The sequence below is a fragment of the Thalassophryne amazonica genome, chromosome 10 (genome assembly GCF_902500255.1).
Source record: "Thalassophryne amazonica chromosome 10, fThaAma1.1, whole genome shotgun sequence".
Lineage (NCBI taxonomy): Eukaryota > Metazoa > Chordata > Actinopteri > Batrachoidiformes > Batrachoididae > Thalassophryne > Thalassophryne amazonica.
In genome coordinates this window covers 54,528,481-54,547,324 of record NC_047112.1, presented here as the reverse complement: position 1 = coordinate 54,547,324, position 18,844 = coordinate 54,528,481, and the positions used below count along the sequence as shown (strand labels likewise).

Sequence of the window (18,844 nt, the reverse complement as noted above, 5' to 3'; positions counted from 1 at the left end):
TACAGAAACAGCTCTCACAGCCCGTGGAGGACCATCAATCCGCACGCCACGGCTGTGAAGAGCAAATTTACACAATTATCAGAGTAGCTCAAATATAGCTGCGTACAAAACGCCAAATTACTATTGTTAATTACTCAAAGTCATTCACAGCTTTAGTTACCTCTGAAGTGCGCTGATGGAGCATGTCCCTCACCCATCTCCTTAACAGGCACGATGCGTCAAACCTGGAGCGATCCTCAGCGTCACAATGTTAGACAAACGATCGCCACACAGCAGCAACAAGATTGAGTCCCCAGCACCTTACACAGAGCAGTCATGGCTTAAATGTAGTACATCATTAGGATATCTACTTCAGCTGGAAGTCCTTTGGAACTGCACGTGAACTGCTGATCAGGTGCATCCACTTCAGCTGGTAGTCCTTTAGCTCTACGCGTGAACTGCTCATCAGGTGCATGGGGTTGGCATGATGACAGTGGAGGGTGAGAGATGCTTCATCCATCATCACAGCCTCAGACACGCCCCCCACAAACCACCCGAAGTATACACAAAACACACAAACAGTATCTTGGCCAGCCAACCCCCCCCCCCAACACACAACAGAAAGTCCATTATAAATAGTCATCACAGTTATTCTTATTAACAACAAATTTGTGATATTTTGCTATACAAGTCACACTGGAGATTAAGTCACAGAGCCTCCCAAACTAGTATATATCCAAAAAAAAAAAAAAAAAAGGCTTACACTCCAGAAAGTATGGTAATGTTGGGCCATCGTAATCAGCTCCTATGAATTATAACCTCCAGAAAAATGGTGAGGAATTTACATTTTATCACTTTCTACCTTCATCCCATCTGGGGTTGTTTGTTTTCAGCATAGCTGAACTACCTTTGACCTTGACCAAGTCAAGTCTTGGAGCATGTGCTGGCACCATGTGTCGACGTATCTACTACATTACTGAACCGACCCAGGTCTTGGATGGCTACCATCCAGACAGACAACAGATCCATCCCCACCTCTCAAAAGTAACTGTTTATCTGTCCCCCGAAGTAACTTGACAACTGTTAAGAAATTTGAGATTTCAGAAAAGAAAAAAGCCTTCTTGAAAAGCAGTGCTGGTTTAGGATAGCATGCAATTCATCACAGGACTCTACTTCATTTGCTCTGTGAAAAAAAAATTTGTTAGTCAGTGTAGGACCATATGGACCATAGTGTTGGGAAAGTGTAGTGACACGGACCCACAGCAGGGGGCGCAAATGAACGGACAATAGAGGGAGTTAAATTTGAACACTTTACTGTTGTGAATGTCACAACCACACACAGCAGATTATACGAGGTATCTTAGATAATAAACCGACCCTTTTATTTTTTTTTTTAACTATATGGATTTGAATGACATGCGATTCCACCAATCATGCTTGAACCCTCGTGCGCATGCGTGAGTTTTTTCACGCGTGTCGGTGACGTCATTTCCCTGTGGGCAGGCCTTGAGTGAGATGTGGTCCCGCCCTCTCGGCTGAATTCCTTTGTTTCACACGCTGCTCGAGACGGCGCGCGTTGCTTTATCAAAATTTTTTCTGGACCTGTGAGGAATATCCGAGTGGACACTAATCGAGAAATTAAGCTGGTTTTCTGTGAAAAGTTTAACGGCTGATGAGAGATTATGGGGTGTTTCTGTCGGTGTAAGGACTTCCCACGGAGCGGGACGTCCTGCAGCGCTTCCAGGCGCTGTCGTCGGCCTGTTTTGAGCTGATAACATCCTAATTTAAGGCTTAATTCACCCAGGACATCATGAGAGAACAGAGAAGATTCAGAAGAGGTCGGCATGAGGAATTTATGAGGACATTCCACTGTTTAAGGACATTTTTTTAATGAAAGACGTACGCGCAAATTCGCCGAGTCGTTTCCGTGACGACTCAGCAAATCTGTGTGCGCCGCGACAGGAAAAACACCTCCGTGTTGAAAACCATTTGTAGAATTCAGGCGGCTTTTAATGGCTTTCAACAAGTGAGTAACTGAGAAATTGTTTAACAGCTTGGGCATGTTCCAACTTGCCCGTTAAGATTTCCAACGGAGGTGTTTTTCCTGCCGCGACCCCCCGCGGTCGGGTCCAGCCCGACATGCGACTCTGCCCGCACGTTCTTTCATTACAAAATGACCGTTAACAATGGAATGTCCGAATAAACTCCTCATGCCGACTTCTTCGGAAAGTTCTCTGTTCTCTGACGACTTACTGCGTCAACAGAGCCTGAAATGTGGACGTTTTCAACTTGAAACGGCGAGACGCTGCCGCCTCGAAGCGCAGATCGCCGTCAGGCGCCGTGGACCGTCCTTAAAGCGACACTACCAGACCAAAATCTCTCATCAGCCGTTAAAATTTTTACCGAAAACCAGCTGAATTTATTGAATGGTGTCCACTCAGTTGTGCCTTACAGTTTTGAAAAAATTTTTATCAAACAAAGCAACAGTCTCTGAGCCATTCCTAAACAATGAAAAAAATCGACGAGCGGGTGGACGACTCCTCACTCAAAGACTGCCCACAGGCGAATGACGTAACCGACAGGCGTGAAAAAACTCTCGCATGCCCACGAGGGTTCAAGCATGTCTGATGTAATCACACGTGATTCAAATCCATATGGTTTTTGAAAAAATAATAAGGTCGGATACTTTTCTAATAGACCTCGTAGAATAAATACAAGTCAATGGATAAAGGTGTCGTGTGGGCAGGCTCGACGATAGGAGACGTCCGTCTGGAGATGAACCGGAACCACACGATTTCCACCGCCACCGAACCCGAAGAATACTGGAGCCGCCAGGTCCCGAATTCCCCAGGTGGCCACCGTCTCAGTGTGTCGGATCTGGTACTGCTGGCGAAGAGCAAAGAGTCAAGTGTGGGTGTGTGTACACGCCGTAACAACAACGGTGGGAATTCCACCTCCACCTCTAACACACACTCGTGCAGCGTCTGAGTACCACTTATCTGGTGGGACGTAGAATGAAATAGTCGCGGCCCACGCCGGTCCTCTGGGTAGACAGCTGCGACAAAGTAGCTCTTGAAATCAATTAGTACAATACGCAGGCAGAGAAAGTTACCTCCAAGAAGTACGATATCTCGGCAACGTGGTGGAGGTGTCATCCTGCTTTTATCCGGGGTGAAGTGCAGATGATCGGTGACAGCTGTCACTCATCAACTATGACAGCTGTCACCTCGGCTGTTCCTGTAAGGCGGCAGCGCCCCCTCGTGCCTGAAGCCCGCACTTCAGGCAGGGCGCCCTCTGGTGGTGGGCCAGCAGTACCTCCTCTTCTGGTGGCCCACACAACACATAGGACCACCATTTGTTTTTTTTATTTTTTGCTTTCACTTTTGATACTTTGTGTGCTTCTTACCCTGTGTGCTGCTATACAATGCTGCTGGAACTCTGAGGAAGTTTTCCCAAGGGATCAATAAAGTTCTGTCTAATCTAATATGTGCACTGGCAGTGTTAATTTAACATGGTAAGTGTTAATTTAACACTGCTGATTTTTACTGTGTATGTGCCTTCAGTTGTATGTTTAAACAAATGGTGTTTCCAAAGTGTTCCCACCAATGTGTTTGGCTTTCTCTCACCACATCCATGATTTATTACCTTTTTCATTCCCTCCCCATATGTGACTTGCGATACACTCTTGCCTAAATTGCCCTTCCCATTGTCTTCCGGGGAGGGACCACCACTGACCAGAGAGAGGAAGTGCAGCTGCAGAGGGAGAGATGAGTCTGAGCTGCTCCAGGACACAGCTGGGAAAGGAGATGAAAGGACTTCACTGCTGAAGGCATGCTGTGGGATTTAGGACTTTACCTCCATCAAATAGTTCTTGGTCTATCTGACATGTTCCTCACACCTTTTAATGACAGCAGAGAGAGATGAACTGGATGGAGAATCTCAAAGTCTGCAGCTGAAAGTCAGCTTGGTCCTTGGTGTTATGGTAAGACTTGAGAAACTTTTATATTAAAATAAAAAAAAATAAAAAAAAGAAGAATAAGAAGAGCAACATGCTAAAAAAAAAAGTTAAACTAGAAGTGCAGGTTTCTAAGCTCATATTTTGCTTAAAACTTCTAGAAAGAAAAATCAGATAGATGTTTGGCTACGTGGAAAACATTCCTCTGGACCTCAGTTCCAGAATATATTCCAGATCACCTCAAAAACTGAATCACTTGTTTTCCGGAACAGAGGGAATGAGATGGGCAGTCAGAGTGTGTATTTGTGCTAAATACCCAATATACCTTATCGTGTGTCATCTTCAACTGTTGACCTGGATCAGGTCGCGGTGTGTGTGTGTGTGTGTGTTTTGTTGTTTGTTTTGTCCAATTTCTTGACTTGCATCATTTTGCATATCTACCTTAAAATGCAATATCACTTCTAGACGTGACCCAAACTTTTCACTGAGATTTCCTAAAATTTTTGGACTTGAGTATAATAGTTTATCTTAAAATAGTTGAAACAAACAGCAACAACAACAACAACAACAAAACTAAAACTAAAGCTATCCTGGTGTTAGATAATATCTGTGCTAATTCCTTATTTTATGTTAGTTATCAAGTATTTGCCTTTATTATCTGTTTCCAAGTCTCTGGAACCTGGTTCAACTTAAAAGTTAAGTTTTACTTCCATCATGCATGTGCAGGTTTTAGATAAAGGTGTTGTGCGAGCCATCTCAATGGTCCTACACAAGATGGAGTCAGTCTGTGGGGACCCGGGCCCAGTTTCAACATGACTTTTAGTAAATTCAAAATGAGGAATATAATGATTTGGTTCTTGGTAAGGGGCAGAATATTACATAAAGAACCGGGGGAAATTACACTGGCATATCTCTTTTGTATATACTTTCACAGAATATAATATCATAATGAGTCAAATGTGATTATTCTGAGATCCTATTTCATAGGTTGTCCCCCTCCAGTTTGTTGACTCTGCATTATTTTTTGTAACCACCTTAAAATGCAATACTGATTCCAGATGTGGCTCAAACAGTTCACCTGGATTTGCTAAAATTTTGTTCATTAGTGTAATAGCCTATCTTGCAACATCCATTTTCTATACTGCTTACTCAATTTAAGGGTTAACTTCCAACAGTTAAAAACATTTTTTATAAACTTTTAAAAAAATCCTGACTTCTATCTTTTATGCAAACACAACATCGATTAACAATTAACATGCTCTTTGTCAGAATTTATTTAAATTAACCAAAAATTCTTGTCTCTGTGGTGATCTGTTGCCATTACAACTTCAACCCAAACTTCTCACCAAGTGTGAGAAGAACATTTTGTGCTGCAATAATTACAAGCGGTTAAATTATACCCTCCAGCAACATCCATCCATCCATCCTCTATACTCCAATCAAGGGTCACGGGAGGTTGCTGGAGCCTATCCCAGTAGTCATAGGGAGTGAGGCGGGGTACACCCTGGACAGCACGCCAGTCTGTCGCAGGGCGACACGTAGACAGACAAACATTCACACTCGCACACACCTACAGTCAACTTAAAGTTTCCAATTTACCTAACGTGCATGTCTTTGGATGTGGGAGTAACGAGGGAACTCACACGAACACAGGGAGAACATGTAAAGTCCACACAGAAAGGCCGCGGGTGGGACCCACGACCTTCTTGTGAGGCATCAGTGCCAACCACTCAGCCACTGCATCCAACAACATGGTTTAGATTTATAATTTTGTATAAATTAACATTTGGGAGCACTGTTGAGGTGTTTTGCATCACGTGCTTTGACTTGATCTATTTTCATCCAGATGTACGACCCGAAATGTTTATCATCTGCTTACTGCACAACTTAGTGTACAGTACTTTAAGTACTCCAGGACAATAATTACCATCTCCAAGAACAACAACAATAACAACCACTTTGTGGGAAATTTTCTGTGTGTGTGTGTGTGTGTGTGTGTGTGTGTGTGTGTGTGTGTGTGTGTGTGTGTGTGTGTGCACATTAAGGAGGACATGCTTATTAGTTACTGTAGTGTGGAGAAAACGTACAGCAGCAGGTCAATATTCCTGACGTTTTTTAATGTCTCGGGTCTGTTAGTGATGGATGAACTCAAGAAAGACAGCAGAGGCCGCCTTTCTAATTACTGCATGCAGAGCCATTATGAGCCTTTCTAATGGCTGCATACAAGACCAGGGACCTGTGTAATACTTCATATCACACACAGAGCTGCAGAATAAATATATAAAGTACATTCTAATCCAATTACATTTGTTCCGTAAATCTGATTGGTTAATCGTGTGAGATGTCAGACCGTAAAATATTGTCTTGACAGTGGCTTTATAATCAGCTGTTTCACATTTGATGTATTACTCCGCAGTCTGACCACATTGCTACGCAGGTATCAATAATGGCGCTGTCAGCTGAGAACGAGAGAAACTGGTGGAGCGACGACAATGCCGAAATGTGTGGATTGAATGGATTTAACTGGGTTGATTGATGGATTTACCGTGGATTTAACTCAGTTCAAGTGATGAGATGGAGAAATATGTGGGTCTGCTCACAGAATTTCCAGTTTGGCATGAAGACGCTGTTGCTATGGTAAGCGTCGCCGACCGAATTACTTACAGAAAAATAAACCGTGCAAACAATGGAATTGGATTATAATGGGAATAACCCCCTTGTGTCTGATGATTTGCGGACGTTAATGCTGGATTCCGGTCGCAAATATGTGTTTTACTCACTCCGCCAATGCGTCACCATAAAACTCAATTTGCAACCATAAAATCCAGCATTAACGTCCGCAAATCATCAGACACAACAGAGTTATTCCCTAATTGGACCTGTCTTGTAAGTGCATAATGGTTCCCAGTCCTGGTCCTCAGGGACCTCTAACCTGCACAGTTTTCATCTCACCTGCTCTGCCAAAAGTTGTTTAGCTCATTTTGGCGCACGTAGTCAATCAAGCGCTAACTGACGCCTGAGTGAACCAGTTAGCTGTGGGCAGAGGACCAGGATTGGGAACCACTGTTCAGGACCATGAGCCTGTTCAATGAGTGCTTATAGGACAGGGCTGAAGTAATCTTGAATTTTATCAGGATTTTGTAAGCTGAAAAGGTGTTTTCCTTTCTTTAATAAATTACTTTCTTTGATTAAAATAGACATAGGTGTAACATTACATTTTTTTAATGAACTTCTGTAAATTTTACATTTTTGACATTGTAATGAACTGAAAGCATAAAGAAAACACAGATTTATTCAGAAGAACCAGGGTACTTATCAGGGCCGTATATAGGAATGTGAAAGGGGGGTTCAAATCCTTGAGTTGGGGGTCCAGTGAGCCGCAGGGCCCCCAGTGGGGTCGAGGGGCAACGCCCTCGTGGGGAGCTCAGGGGGGCGAAGCCCCCCGAAGCAGAAGCTTTTTGAGGATTTCGAGGGGTAAAAAGCTACATAAATTTCATTTGAAACCCAAAATGTATCATTTTAGGAAATACATTTTTATATACAAACAGTCCTTGCTTGGGATTGGATCAGTTGCCATAAGAACCACCCAGGAAGAACCAGGATAACATTAATGCAAACTTTATACCTGCCTGTCGGTTGCGAATGACGCAACCGACAGGCGTGAAAAAACTCACGCATGCACATGAAGGTTCAAGCTTGGCTGATGGAAGCGCACATGATTCAAATCCATATAGTTTTTGCAAAAAATAAAAAGGTTGGATAGTTTTCTAACAGACCTCATATTTAGCGGTATTAATATTCGCGTTTACATTATGAATATGTACGTATATGTACATTATGTATTAAAATAGCGGTATTTAATATGGCGACCTTGTTTAACTCGCGAAATTCGCATAATAAATCCCACGCGAATATTTGCACCTTTACAGTATTTGCAACAGGAAGGAGTAGGTCCCTTTATTTCGCAGCTTATACATACAAACATGTTTTTACAAACCAGACAAGTGTAATTGTGTGTCTACATGGGTATTTATAAGCCTACTAATCTGTTTGATATCACAGGAGGATAGGGACCAGGGAGCAAAAATTCTCAACCCCCATGGGAAAAGTTTATCTAGCAGTTTCCCCTTTCATCACTTAAGGGATTACTCTGGCAGAGGAAATTGAAACTTGAGGGTGTGTGATAATAGCTGTGTAACAGTTAGTGCTTGTTACTTATTATCAATGAAAAGAAAATCCATAACGTTGATATCCAGATCAGAAAAAAATTAGCAGAAAAAAATCGGGGGGGGGGTTCGGTTGAACCCCCTCTATATACGGGCATGCTTATGTCCTGTAAATATTTAGTATTTGTTTACTTCAGCATCAGAACAGCTTCATTCTCTGAGTACATGCAAAGGAATTTGGCTTGGTGACGCTGGTGCAAATAACATGGAAAAATTCCCCATGATGTGCTTGTTTTTAATATTTCTCCTAATATTTCCTTCCTTTTATGCACATGTGTGTCTTTTGCCTGGAAAAAACAATGTATAACAGTTCTGGTCACATATTAGAAATAAATATGTTGAAGACGATGATGGCGTGACTGTGTGTAAAAGTGTTAGGAGTTAAGTGCGTCGAACCCAAATATGCAGACAAGATCACTCCAAAAGATTCAGTGATTTTATAGGGCAAGTCCAACCGAAAAATTTACAACAGTCTGTGAATCCAATAATATCAGAGGCAAAAGTACGAAAACCAGAGGAGCATAGAGAATGTCCAGAATTACAAAGAATACTTACAACACAAGGGAGGGGGGCAGACAGGAGAAAGGCAAAGACTGTAACAAGCACACCATGTAGAGTACCCGCCACCGAGCAACAGAACCAAAGTGCTTAAATACAGACCGCAGTGAAGTTAGTTTTACTTTGGATATTCGACAGACGTTCGCTCCGGTTTACCCTCTTCTTTACTGCGGGTAAACATCCTCTTTGCTCCGGCGACAGAGTGACTCTGAGCAAGCCACTGCAACATTTCAAGAGCACCAGTATTGCAGACGTTACAGTAAACGGTAGACGGCTATGTCGAGTACCAACTTCCTGTTTTCAAAATAAAAAGGTGGGATATTCAAACCACTGTGTTCAATACTGTGTTTAAAGCTACTGAGAAGCTGTTGAGCAAAAATGCTAATGTTTACATTTAAAATTAATTAAAAATATGAACCGATTTAAAATGCAAAAACAAGAGGTGTATCTCATGCAGCCAGTGGAGTACTGTGATTCCACATGGATTTTGAGTCAAATGATCACATGACCTAGAAGCTATTGAGCTAAAAGGCTAATATTTACATATAAAAATTAATTAAAAATGTTAATAGATTTAAAATGTAAAAACAAGAGGTTAGGGTTAGCACATGACTTGGAAGCTATTGACTCAAAAGCCAATTGACTCAAATTGACTCATTTGACTCAAAATCCATGTGGAATCATTGTGCTCCACTGGCTGCATGAGATACACCTCTTGTTTTTACATCTTAAATCTGTTCATATTTTTAATGAATTTTAAGTGTAAATATTAGCATTTCAGCTCAATAGCTTTCAGGTCATGTGATCAGTTGACTCAAAATCCATGTGGAACCATAGCGCTCCACTGGCTGCATGAGATGCACCTCTTGTGTTTGCATTTTAAATCAGTTTATATTTTTAATTAATTTTAAATGTAAACATTAGTATTTTCGCTCAACAGCTTCTCAATAGCTTTAAAGAGTATCTTCATCCTCACTGTCTCCCTTTTTGACAGAAGTCTTGACTTGCTTATTATCCTCCAGTTTGCTTTTTGATCTCAGTCACATTGGGTTTGAGATTTTTGGTGAAGATTTTTGTCTTTTGGAGTCTGTCCTGTTTTTTCGAGTTTTTGGATGTTTCTTGGATTTGATGTTCACTATTATTCTGGAGTTCAATAAATAACTGTATATTTGCCATCATCTCTTGTGTCTTTTGGCTACCTGCATTTGGGGTCCAAACCTGCCTTCTTTAGGGACTAATCCATGACAGATCAAACCTAAATGATAATCCATACAAAAATAAAGACCAAAACACTGAATACCAAGAAATAACGTGACAAACATAAAGAATAATTCCAAACCAAAGACACAGAATCAGAAACCGGGACAGACAGACATAATAAACTACATGCACGGGGTGGAGACAAACATGACACAGCAGGGGGAGGGGGAGGACCAACACAACAACCATAAACCCGGTGCAGGGAAACGGAGATTGCACAAGCACACACACACACACGCATGACGCAGGGAGTCAAATGACAGAAACACACACACAGATCCACACACTGGAGGCGACAGCACATCCACACACATGTTCATAGGTGCACACTATGGACGCCAACACTATGATAACACACCCACATGCGTGACACTGACAGGACACACACACACAGCAAAAAAATAGAAAACAAAGACTGATGAAAAACCCCAATAATAAACAAACTCAAAAACATAGCCAAACAGGCTGATGGGTGGAACCGCCGCAGTAACAGGGCGTCATATAGAGAGTTGTTGGAATGAGCAATAATACAGATGGACTGCATAGTTTGCAACAAACATATGAAAGCGAAAAACTTGAAAGGAAAATTCTTGTGCATGTGTTTCTGGCTTTTTCTGACCTTGTCAGTGTCTGCATCGAATTTTTCACATATACAGCGTTATCTTTCATGCCATGTGTACACATCAGTATTGAAATTCTTCACTCACAGGATGAGCCCTGTGGTCCACTTGTGGGAAGACCTGCTGTGTCCCACATTACATGTCAGTACCAGGGTTGGATGCCCCCCCCCCCCCCCCATTGCACATGCATCCTCCCTCTCTCTCTCTTCCTCCCCCCATAAATCAGATATTTACAGGGGTGTGGCACAGCATGAAACGCTGTCTCCCTGCTAGATTTCGAATAACATCCAACCCATGATGTGATTGCATGTCAACCAGGGTCCCCTGACAAACACATAACTGTAATGGATGTGATCATATTAACACAGACATCACATCATCCGCGATGCATCACAGACAGTCAACACATGATCGTGGGACCGTGGTCCACATGCATTCAGTCCATATAGTGGAGCAAAGACGTAATCCAGAGGACAGGTAAAGCAGATTCTGTTATCAAAGCATCACACAGCGGCGCCCCCCCCCCCCCCCCCCCACTCTCTCTCTGTCTTTTCTGTTTCCTATTTTACACCTTTGTTTCCTATTTTACACTCCCTCAGCCTCCAGGATATCAGCTGTCCAGCAGTCAGCGATAACATCAATGAGCTCACGCTTTCCCCTCTCCAGGTTGTGGGGCCCATGAGCTGGCCCCACTGAGGTACACGTGTGTCATGGCTGTCAGTTAATGCTCCACATGACGGACGGACTATCTGGATGTTGCAATCACGTGTTGGGATCACATTTTGCGATCAGGCAACGGACTGTCATGTTGTCTGGTAGGATGGCACGCTGTTTTGTTTCAGTTCATCTATCTGTAAATGTGTGCCATTCTTGCCTGGAGAAGGAAGTTGTCAGATTGGCGTCCCATCCAGGGGTAACCGTAGACTGCCATCTGCTTCACGTCATAGAATCTGAGGATAAGTAACTGTACCAATGGGCCTCTGGGACTATATAGGAAAATGTTTAGTGAATTGTGTTCATTTTTATTGGAAATTTGTAAGGATGCAAACTTAACTTTAATTTCATGTGTAATTTCTCATTTGTCTGCATCTCATGTTTGGTAAATTAGAATAAATTGCACTTTACTGTATGACACCTGGAACGTAAGAACATATGTATGCCTGTATGCCCTTCATTGACTATAGTTGTACATTTAATACCATCCTGTCAAGCAAACTCATCACAAAACTACAAGGCATAAACCTCAGTACCTCACTTTGTAACTGGGTACTGGATTGTTAACAAACCACATATAGAATGTTAGACTGGATAAACACCAGTCTTCATCTCTGAACATCAGTAACAGTGCCCCTCAAAGATGTGTGCTCAGTCCACTGCTTTACTCTTTCTACACACTTGACTGCTCCGCTGGACTTCCAAACTGCAGAATTGTGCATTCACTCTTCCCACAATACACATTTCCACTGTGTGATGGTCAAACACAGACGCCTCAGAGCCCAGAGAAGTCAATGCCTCTTCTAGACAAGGCTAACCAGAAGGCTTCTTTACAGCAAAGTTAAAAGGGACATTTGTGAATCCAAATCCCTTCCAATCTTTCTTTGAAAAGCATTGTTTTAAAACATTTCAATAATTTTCTCATACATCTGTTGACAAACTAGAGCTCCTTTGGCTATCTTTGCACCTCAAAGACTCAGCCTTTTGTAGATACTGCTTTTGTACCAAATCATCATTACAATCACCACTTTGAAGTAGCATCATTTAATTTTTACCCGAGGCCATCAAAATATGGCCATTGGGTACTGCGAAGGCTTGGCATCCATCCATCCGTCTAACTGTCTGTCTGTGCTCAGCATAAGTCCAGTCCTATTACTGCCAGGTTCTTCAAATTCACAAGGAAAATTCTTGGGACAGAGACCTTGGACAAGTTCAAAGATGGCTAACCTTGATCTATTTTAAGAGGTCAAAAGGTCACATTCTGTTTCCTATTTTTATGCTATGAATCAAATCCATTTTGTTTTGGGGGGTTGACAGGGGGCTTCAATAGAGGGGCTTGACTGAATATGTACAAAATGTAAATAAGACATTAGGATCCTATTAATTAATGTAAATAACAATAAATGTATAATTTTATATATTTAGTTTGCGCTGGGATACCAACTAAACACCTGCAAATTATGAAGACAATGCTCATACAGCCAAGGGTATTTTAGCATTGTGTTATATTTTAAATTATTATTTACCTCAGTACTAGCCCTAAATTGCACACATCCCAACTTGATTTTCTTTCTTTCTTTGGAATGTGTTGCAGGCCTGGAATGCAGGAATGGGTGTGTATTAACGAATGAAATGAAGTTGACCACACCAAACATGAAATATCTTGGGTTCAGACGTCAAAGTCAACGTACGTCGTTTGAATTTGTATTTTCCATACAGTCCCAACTTTGTCTTATTTGGGGTTGTAAATTGTGAAAGAATTTATAAAAGTCAAGTCTCCGGTTTCTTTTTCAGAGAGAGCTGAGACTGGTAACAAAAATATAACTAACCTTCAGGCCGCCTGTCCCTGTGGAGCCGTGGGGTCCTGTCTGCGGGTCGGGAGCAGTGTGGGGCTGATACAATTCTTAACATTCATTCACTTCACATTTACTCTAGATACAGTAGTTTTTGAATCATGATAAACTCTGCATACTTCTCTCTTGAAATCATTATGATCACCTCCTTCTGTTTTTGTTACGGTTTCTGTCTTTGTTGTATGTTTTTTGTGTTACCCCCCTATAATTACATGGGATGGAAAAAAATCAGGTCTGCTGCAATATATAAATCTTTATGTATTGATAATGGTATGAGCCAAATGGGATTCATATGCCATAATATATGTATACAGACACAGGCAGGAAAAACACGCATAGCTCACCACAGCAGTAGCACTTTAAAACAAGAGCAATCAGAGATTTCTGATGTCTGTCAATCAGGATCACCTCCAAAATTTAATGAAGTCTTCCATGGCCTAATACAACCCCTGGCAAAAATTATGGAATCACCAGCCTCGGAGGATGTTCATTCAGTTGTTTAATTTTGTAGAAAAAAGCAGATCACAGACATGACACAAAACTAAAGTCATTTCAAATGGCAACTTTCTGGCTTTAAGAAACACTATAAGAAATCAGGAAAAATAATTGTGGCAGTCAGTAACGGTTACTTTTTTAGACCAAGCAGAGGCAAAAAAATATGGACTCACTCAGTTCTGAGGAATAAATTATGGAATCACCCTGTAAATTTTCATCCCCAAAACTAACACCTGCATCAAATCAGATCTGCTCGTTAGTCTGCATCTAAAAAGCAGTGATCACACCTTGGAGAGCTGTTGCACCAAGTGGACTGACTGAATCATGGCTCCAACATGAGAGATGTCAATTGAAACAAAGGAGAGGATTATCAAACTCTTAAAAGAGGGTAAATCATCACGCAATGTTGCAAAAGATGTTGGTTGTTCACTGCCAGCTGTGTCTAAAATGTGGACCAAATACAAACAACATGGGAAGGTTGTTAAAGGCAAACATACTGGTAGACCAAGTAAGACATCAAAGCGTCAAGACAGAAAACTTAAAGCAATATGTCTCAAAAATCGAAAATGCACAACAAAACAAATGAGGAACGAATGGGAGGAAACTGGAGTCAACGTCTGTGACCGAACTGTAAGAAACCACCTAAAGGAAATGGGATTGACATACAGAAAAGCTAAACGAAAGCCATCATTAACACCTAAACACAAAAAAACAAGGTTACAATGGGCTAAGGAAAAGCAATCGTGGACTGTGGATGATTGGATGAAAGTCATATTCAGCGATGAATCTCGAATCTGCATTGGGCAAGGTGATGATGCTGGAACTTTTGTTTGGTGCTGTTCCAATGAGATTTATAAAGATGACTGCCTGAAGAGAACATGTAAATTTCCACAGTCATTGATGATATGGGGCTGCATGTCAGGTAAAGGCACTGGGGAGATGGCTGTCATTACATCATCAATAAATGCAAAAGTTTACATTGATATTTTGGACACTTTTCTTATCCCATCAACTGAAAGAATGTTTGGGAGTGAGGGATGTTTGAAGTGAGAAAATTAAACAGTCGACACATGTAATGTGTCTAAAACATTTGAAATTTGAAGAACTGCTAAATATGTAACACATAAAAACATATAAAGAAGTCAAATCTGTGACTACTAACTTTAAAAAAAAAAATTTCCATGATAAAACAATTTTTAGGTAGCATTGTGCAAAACTGAGTTCTAAAAAGGTTTTTTTTTTACGCTGTTGTGTTTGTCATCATGTGCCAGACACAGCCCAGTCTCACGGGGTTTTTTTTTTTTTTTATGCTCCCGTGACGAAATTAGTCAAATTTTCGTGACGGGGTTTTTTTTTTTTTTAACTCACTATTCCTAACCCTACTCCTACCCCCGACCCTAACCTTAACCATAACCTAATCTACTTTTCCCCCCCACCCTAACCATAACCACCCCTGACCCCAGTTTCACTTTTCATTTCGTGCAGCCATCACGGAATGAATTAGAATGAATCTGTGCTGCTGTGACGAAAATGAGGCATTTTAAGTCACAATATCATGAACCAATAGATTAATGTATATTTCGTGCGGCTGAATCACGACTTACCGTGAGACCAGGTTGGCCAGACATTATGCTACCTACCTGCCCAGTGCCCACGGAAACCATTTGGTGGTGTTGTTTCATGACTTCAACAAAAAGACCAAGGAATAGAAATAAGAATGTTTGAAAGTTAAAAAAAAAAAAATCTAGCTATCTGTCTATCTAGCTAGCTGTCTGAATCAGTCATTCTTTAAATAATTAGAGTTATTTGTGGACTACGGGCACTTATTATGTCCTTTGATCATATTGTATGAAAAACAGAAAAAGGGGAAATTTCACACTTTTATAGTTATCTTTACAATGAAAGTGTGTTAAGAAATTTGTTCTAGTAGTCTATGATGACTTTTTCACCTTTTTCAGCATCATTATATGCAAATATTGCCGTTTTGTGCTTGTCCCACACCCAGACTTTTGATCTTCGATGATAAAAATGAATGGTAAAGAAACGTTTTTTCTAATGTTTTAAAATATCGCTGAATAAAATATCAGTAAAATAATCAAAACATAATTGGGGTATTCAATGTCATACAACTGTTGTGATTTTTTTAAACAAAATGTAGTTGTCCCACACTATTGCCGTAATTTACACCACAACACTGTAATGTCCCTTTAAACAGTTTCTATGAAAGATTGTTTGGGTAGTTTCTATGGAGATAAACAGTGACATCAAAGCACGTGTATATAGCGCCAAATCACAACAAACAGTTGCCCCAAGGCGCTTTATATTGTAAGGCAATGGTGTGGTGGAAATTACATTTAAAAGGCCAATAGTGCCCGTAGTTAAAGAATCACCCTTGTATTGCTTGACAACAAAATCTAAATTTATTAAGAAAGACTTAAAATGTGCCTCTCTTTTTTTATTCTAAGGTGGAAGAGCAAAATGTTGTCTTCTCTTGTCTGAGCGTGGCGAAGCAGAAACCTTGCACCAGTTGGTCACCATGAACGCCTCCATGGCAGTACTCGCTAACGACACCACACCGCTCTGCTACTCCATCAACAGCCCCCCATTCAGGTACAACCACACCATCGCCTCGGCCTACTTCTCATCGGTCTTCAGCGTTTTGGGCCTCAGCTCCAACCTCATAGCCTTTGTGGTTCTCATCAAATCCTTCCGTCAGACACATAGCCGCTCTCGCTCCTCCTTCCTAATCTTCCTCTGTGGCCTGGTGGTCACAGACTTCATGGGTCTCCTGGTGACAGGCTTGATTGTGGTCTCCTTTCATGTTACACAATTTAACTGGCGTCATATAGACCCAAAGTGCCACTTCTGCAACTTCATGGGCATGTCCATGGTGTTTTACGGACTGTGCCCTCTGCTGCTTGGTGCTGGCATGGCAGTGGAGCGCTTCATTGGCATCAACTGTCCTTTTGCACGCTCCTTCAGCATGCCCAAGACCCGGGCAGTCTCTATGGTGATGACTGTGTGGCTGTTTGCTGGCTGCATAGCTTTGCTGCCCTTATTAAATGTGGGCAGCTACCACATTCAGATGCCAGGGTCCTGGTGTTTTTTCAACATCAGCTCACTGGGAAGTGACTTGGTCTTCTCGTTGATCTTCTCATTGATTGGTTTGCTGTCCATTACTGCATCTTTTGTGCTGAACACTGTGAGTGTCGTGACGCTGATCAAGGTGTGCTGCGGTCAGGACAGGACACAGCGTCGCCGTGACTATGAGGTGGAAATGATGGTGCAGCTCATTCTGATTATGGTCATCGCCTCCATCTGCTGGTGCCCCCTGCTGGTGAGTTACACATTTTTAAAAAGCCAACACTGCTCGACGTATCCATGTCTGCCTCACTATTTTATTTACAAAATTATAAAGCCACAATGAAACTATGCATGTTAAATGCTGTGTTACCTATCAGAGTAAAATTCCTACTACAAAGAATGAGTAAGATGACAAAATTTCACTAAAGACAGCAATCAGTACTGGCAAGGTAAAAACTCACAGTTTTGTTAATAAAAATCCAGAAAAAAAAATACCATTCAGTCATTAAACTGTGCATTCGAACTGAATTTCTGTGGCTTGGTAGCTGTCAGAAGTAGTGAAATATTGAGTTTGGAGTTGCATTTGACTTAACCTAACATATTTGTTTGCTACACCCAGGTATAGCATGCTTCTTTGTGGCTGTAGGAAAAGACACAAAATGCTCATACACCATTTATCCCAGTAGTCTTTAAACAGATCTTAACAATATTGTAAACTGTTTCTGTCTTTTAATGTCAAGCACCAGCATATAAAAGAGAAAGTCAGAAGATTCTCAATAAATGCTTGATTCAAAATGACAGAATGATTGGACTGACAAGGAATTCAGTTTGCGAAGGAGGGGAATTTTCTGCTGACCCGTCTTTACAATACGAGGTCTATTAGAAAAGAAACCAACCTTTTTATTTTTTCAAAAACTATATGGACTTGAATCATGTGTGATTGCGTCAGACAAGCTTCAACCCTCGTGCGCATGCGTGAGTTTTTCCACGCCTGTCGGTTGCGTCATTCGCCTGTGAGCAGGCTTTGAGTGAGGAGTGGTCCAGCCCCTCGGCGGATTTTCATTGTCAGGAAATGGCGGAATGATTTGGGCTTTTTTTCCATCAGAATTTTTTCAGAAACAGAGACTGGCAGCTGGAAACCATTCGAAAAATTTATCTGGCTTTCGGTGAAAATTTTACGGGCTTCACAGAGAATAAGGACTGTTAATACAGCTTTAAGGACGGCTTTAAGGATGCTCGGTGCGCCGCGCTCCGTGCCGCCATAGAGAGCCACAAACCACCGGATCATTTCTAAACGGATGGCTCTGTGGATCTGAGACCGTCGTGTGCACTTTCTCTGGTTATCACAAGAGCTGAACATCAGCCATTTTCCAGCAGATTTCACTTTTAACAAGAGATTTTGTCATGAAAAGCCGAGCGGAAGCTTCGCGCGTCACGACCGATTTTCTGATGGAGCGAGACAAAGGAACACCTCTGTTTTGGTCTCACAGGACGGCTTTGAGATGACGTTCAGACAGTTGTCAGTGGTTTTTCCATCGAGTGATTATCCGAGAAATTGTGGATGTGCCTGTACATGCCAGAACATGTCCCATGAGGCTTCATCACGGCGTTGCCTTGCGCCATGCAAGAGAACAGACCAATAAATGGTACACGGCTAGACAGAAACAGGACTGAGAACAAAAGGCTGGAATGTGTGCAAGAAGCGACAACAAACTGGCAAGGGATTGTGAGACTGTGAGGGTTTAAATGATGGTGGACTAATTGGTATGAAATGAGGGACAGGTGGTGCTAACAAGGTGCACGTGTGGAGGAATCTAGAAAGGGGGTGTGGCTAGTGGACCAAGATAAAGCATGTTGTAAGATAGTGAGGAAGGACAACACAAGGTGGAGTGAGGTAAGACATAAAGATGCATGAACAGGTGCAAAGAGCGTGAGTGAATGCAAACAAAACAGACTGAATCAAAGTGATGAAAAAACATAATGGCAGGCGCAGGGCATGGAGTGAACATAATTAACTGTGTGTGAGGAATAACAGGGAACAATGAACAGAGCTACAACTGAATATAATATTACTATGAACAGGAACTAAAATCAGACATG

General features: G+C 41.6%; 1 protein-coding gene across 2 annotated transcripts in view; it reads left to right on the top strand.

The window, feature by feature from the left end:
- The first annotated feature begins 3,729 nt into the window (after positions 1–3,729).
- The window catches only part of tbxa2r (thromboxane A2 receptor), a 43,718-nt gene continuing 28,603 nt past the window's right edge, over positions 3,730–18,844 (top strand). For both annotated transcript variants that reach the window (XM_034180025.1, XM_034180026.1), the window contains exons 1-2: positions 3,730–3,961; positions 16,126–16,997. In XM_034180025.1, the coding sequence (XP_034035916.1) occupies positions 16,197–16,997 (801 nt within the window). In that variant the 5' untranslated portion in view covers positions 3,730–3,961; positions 16,126–16,196. The remainder of the gene's footprint in view (positions 3,962–16,125; positions 16,998–18,844) is intronic.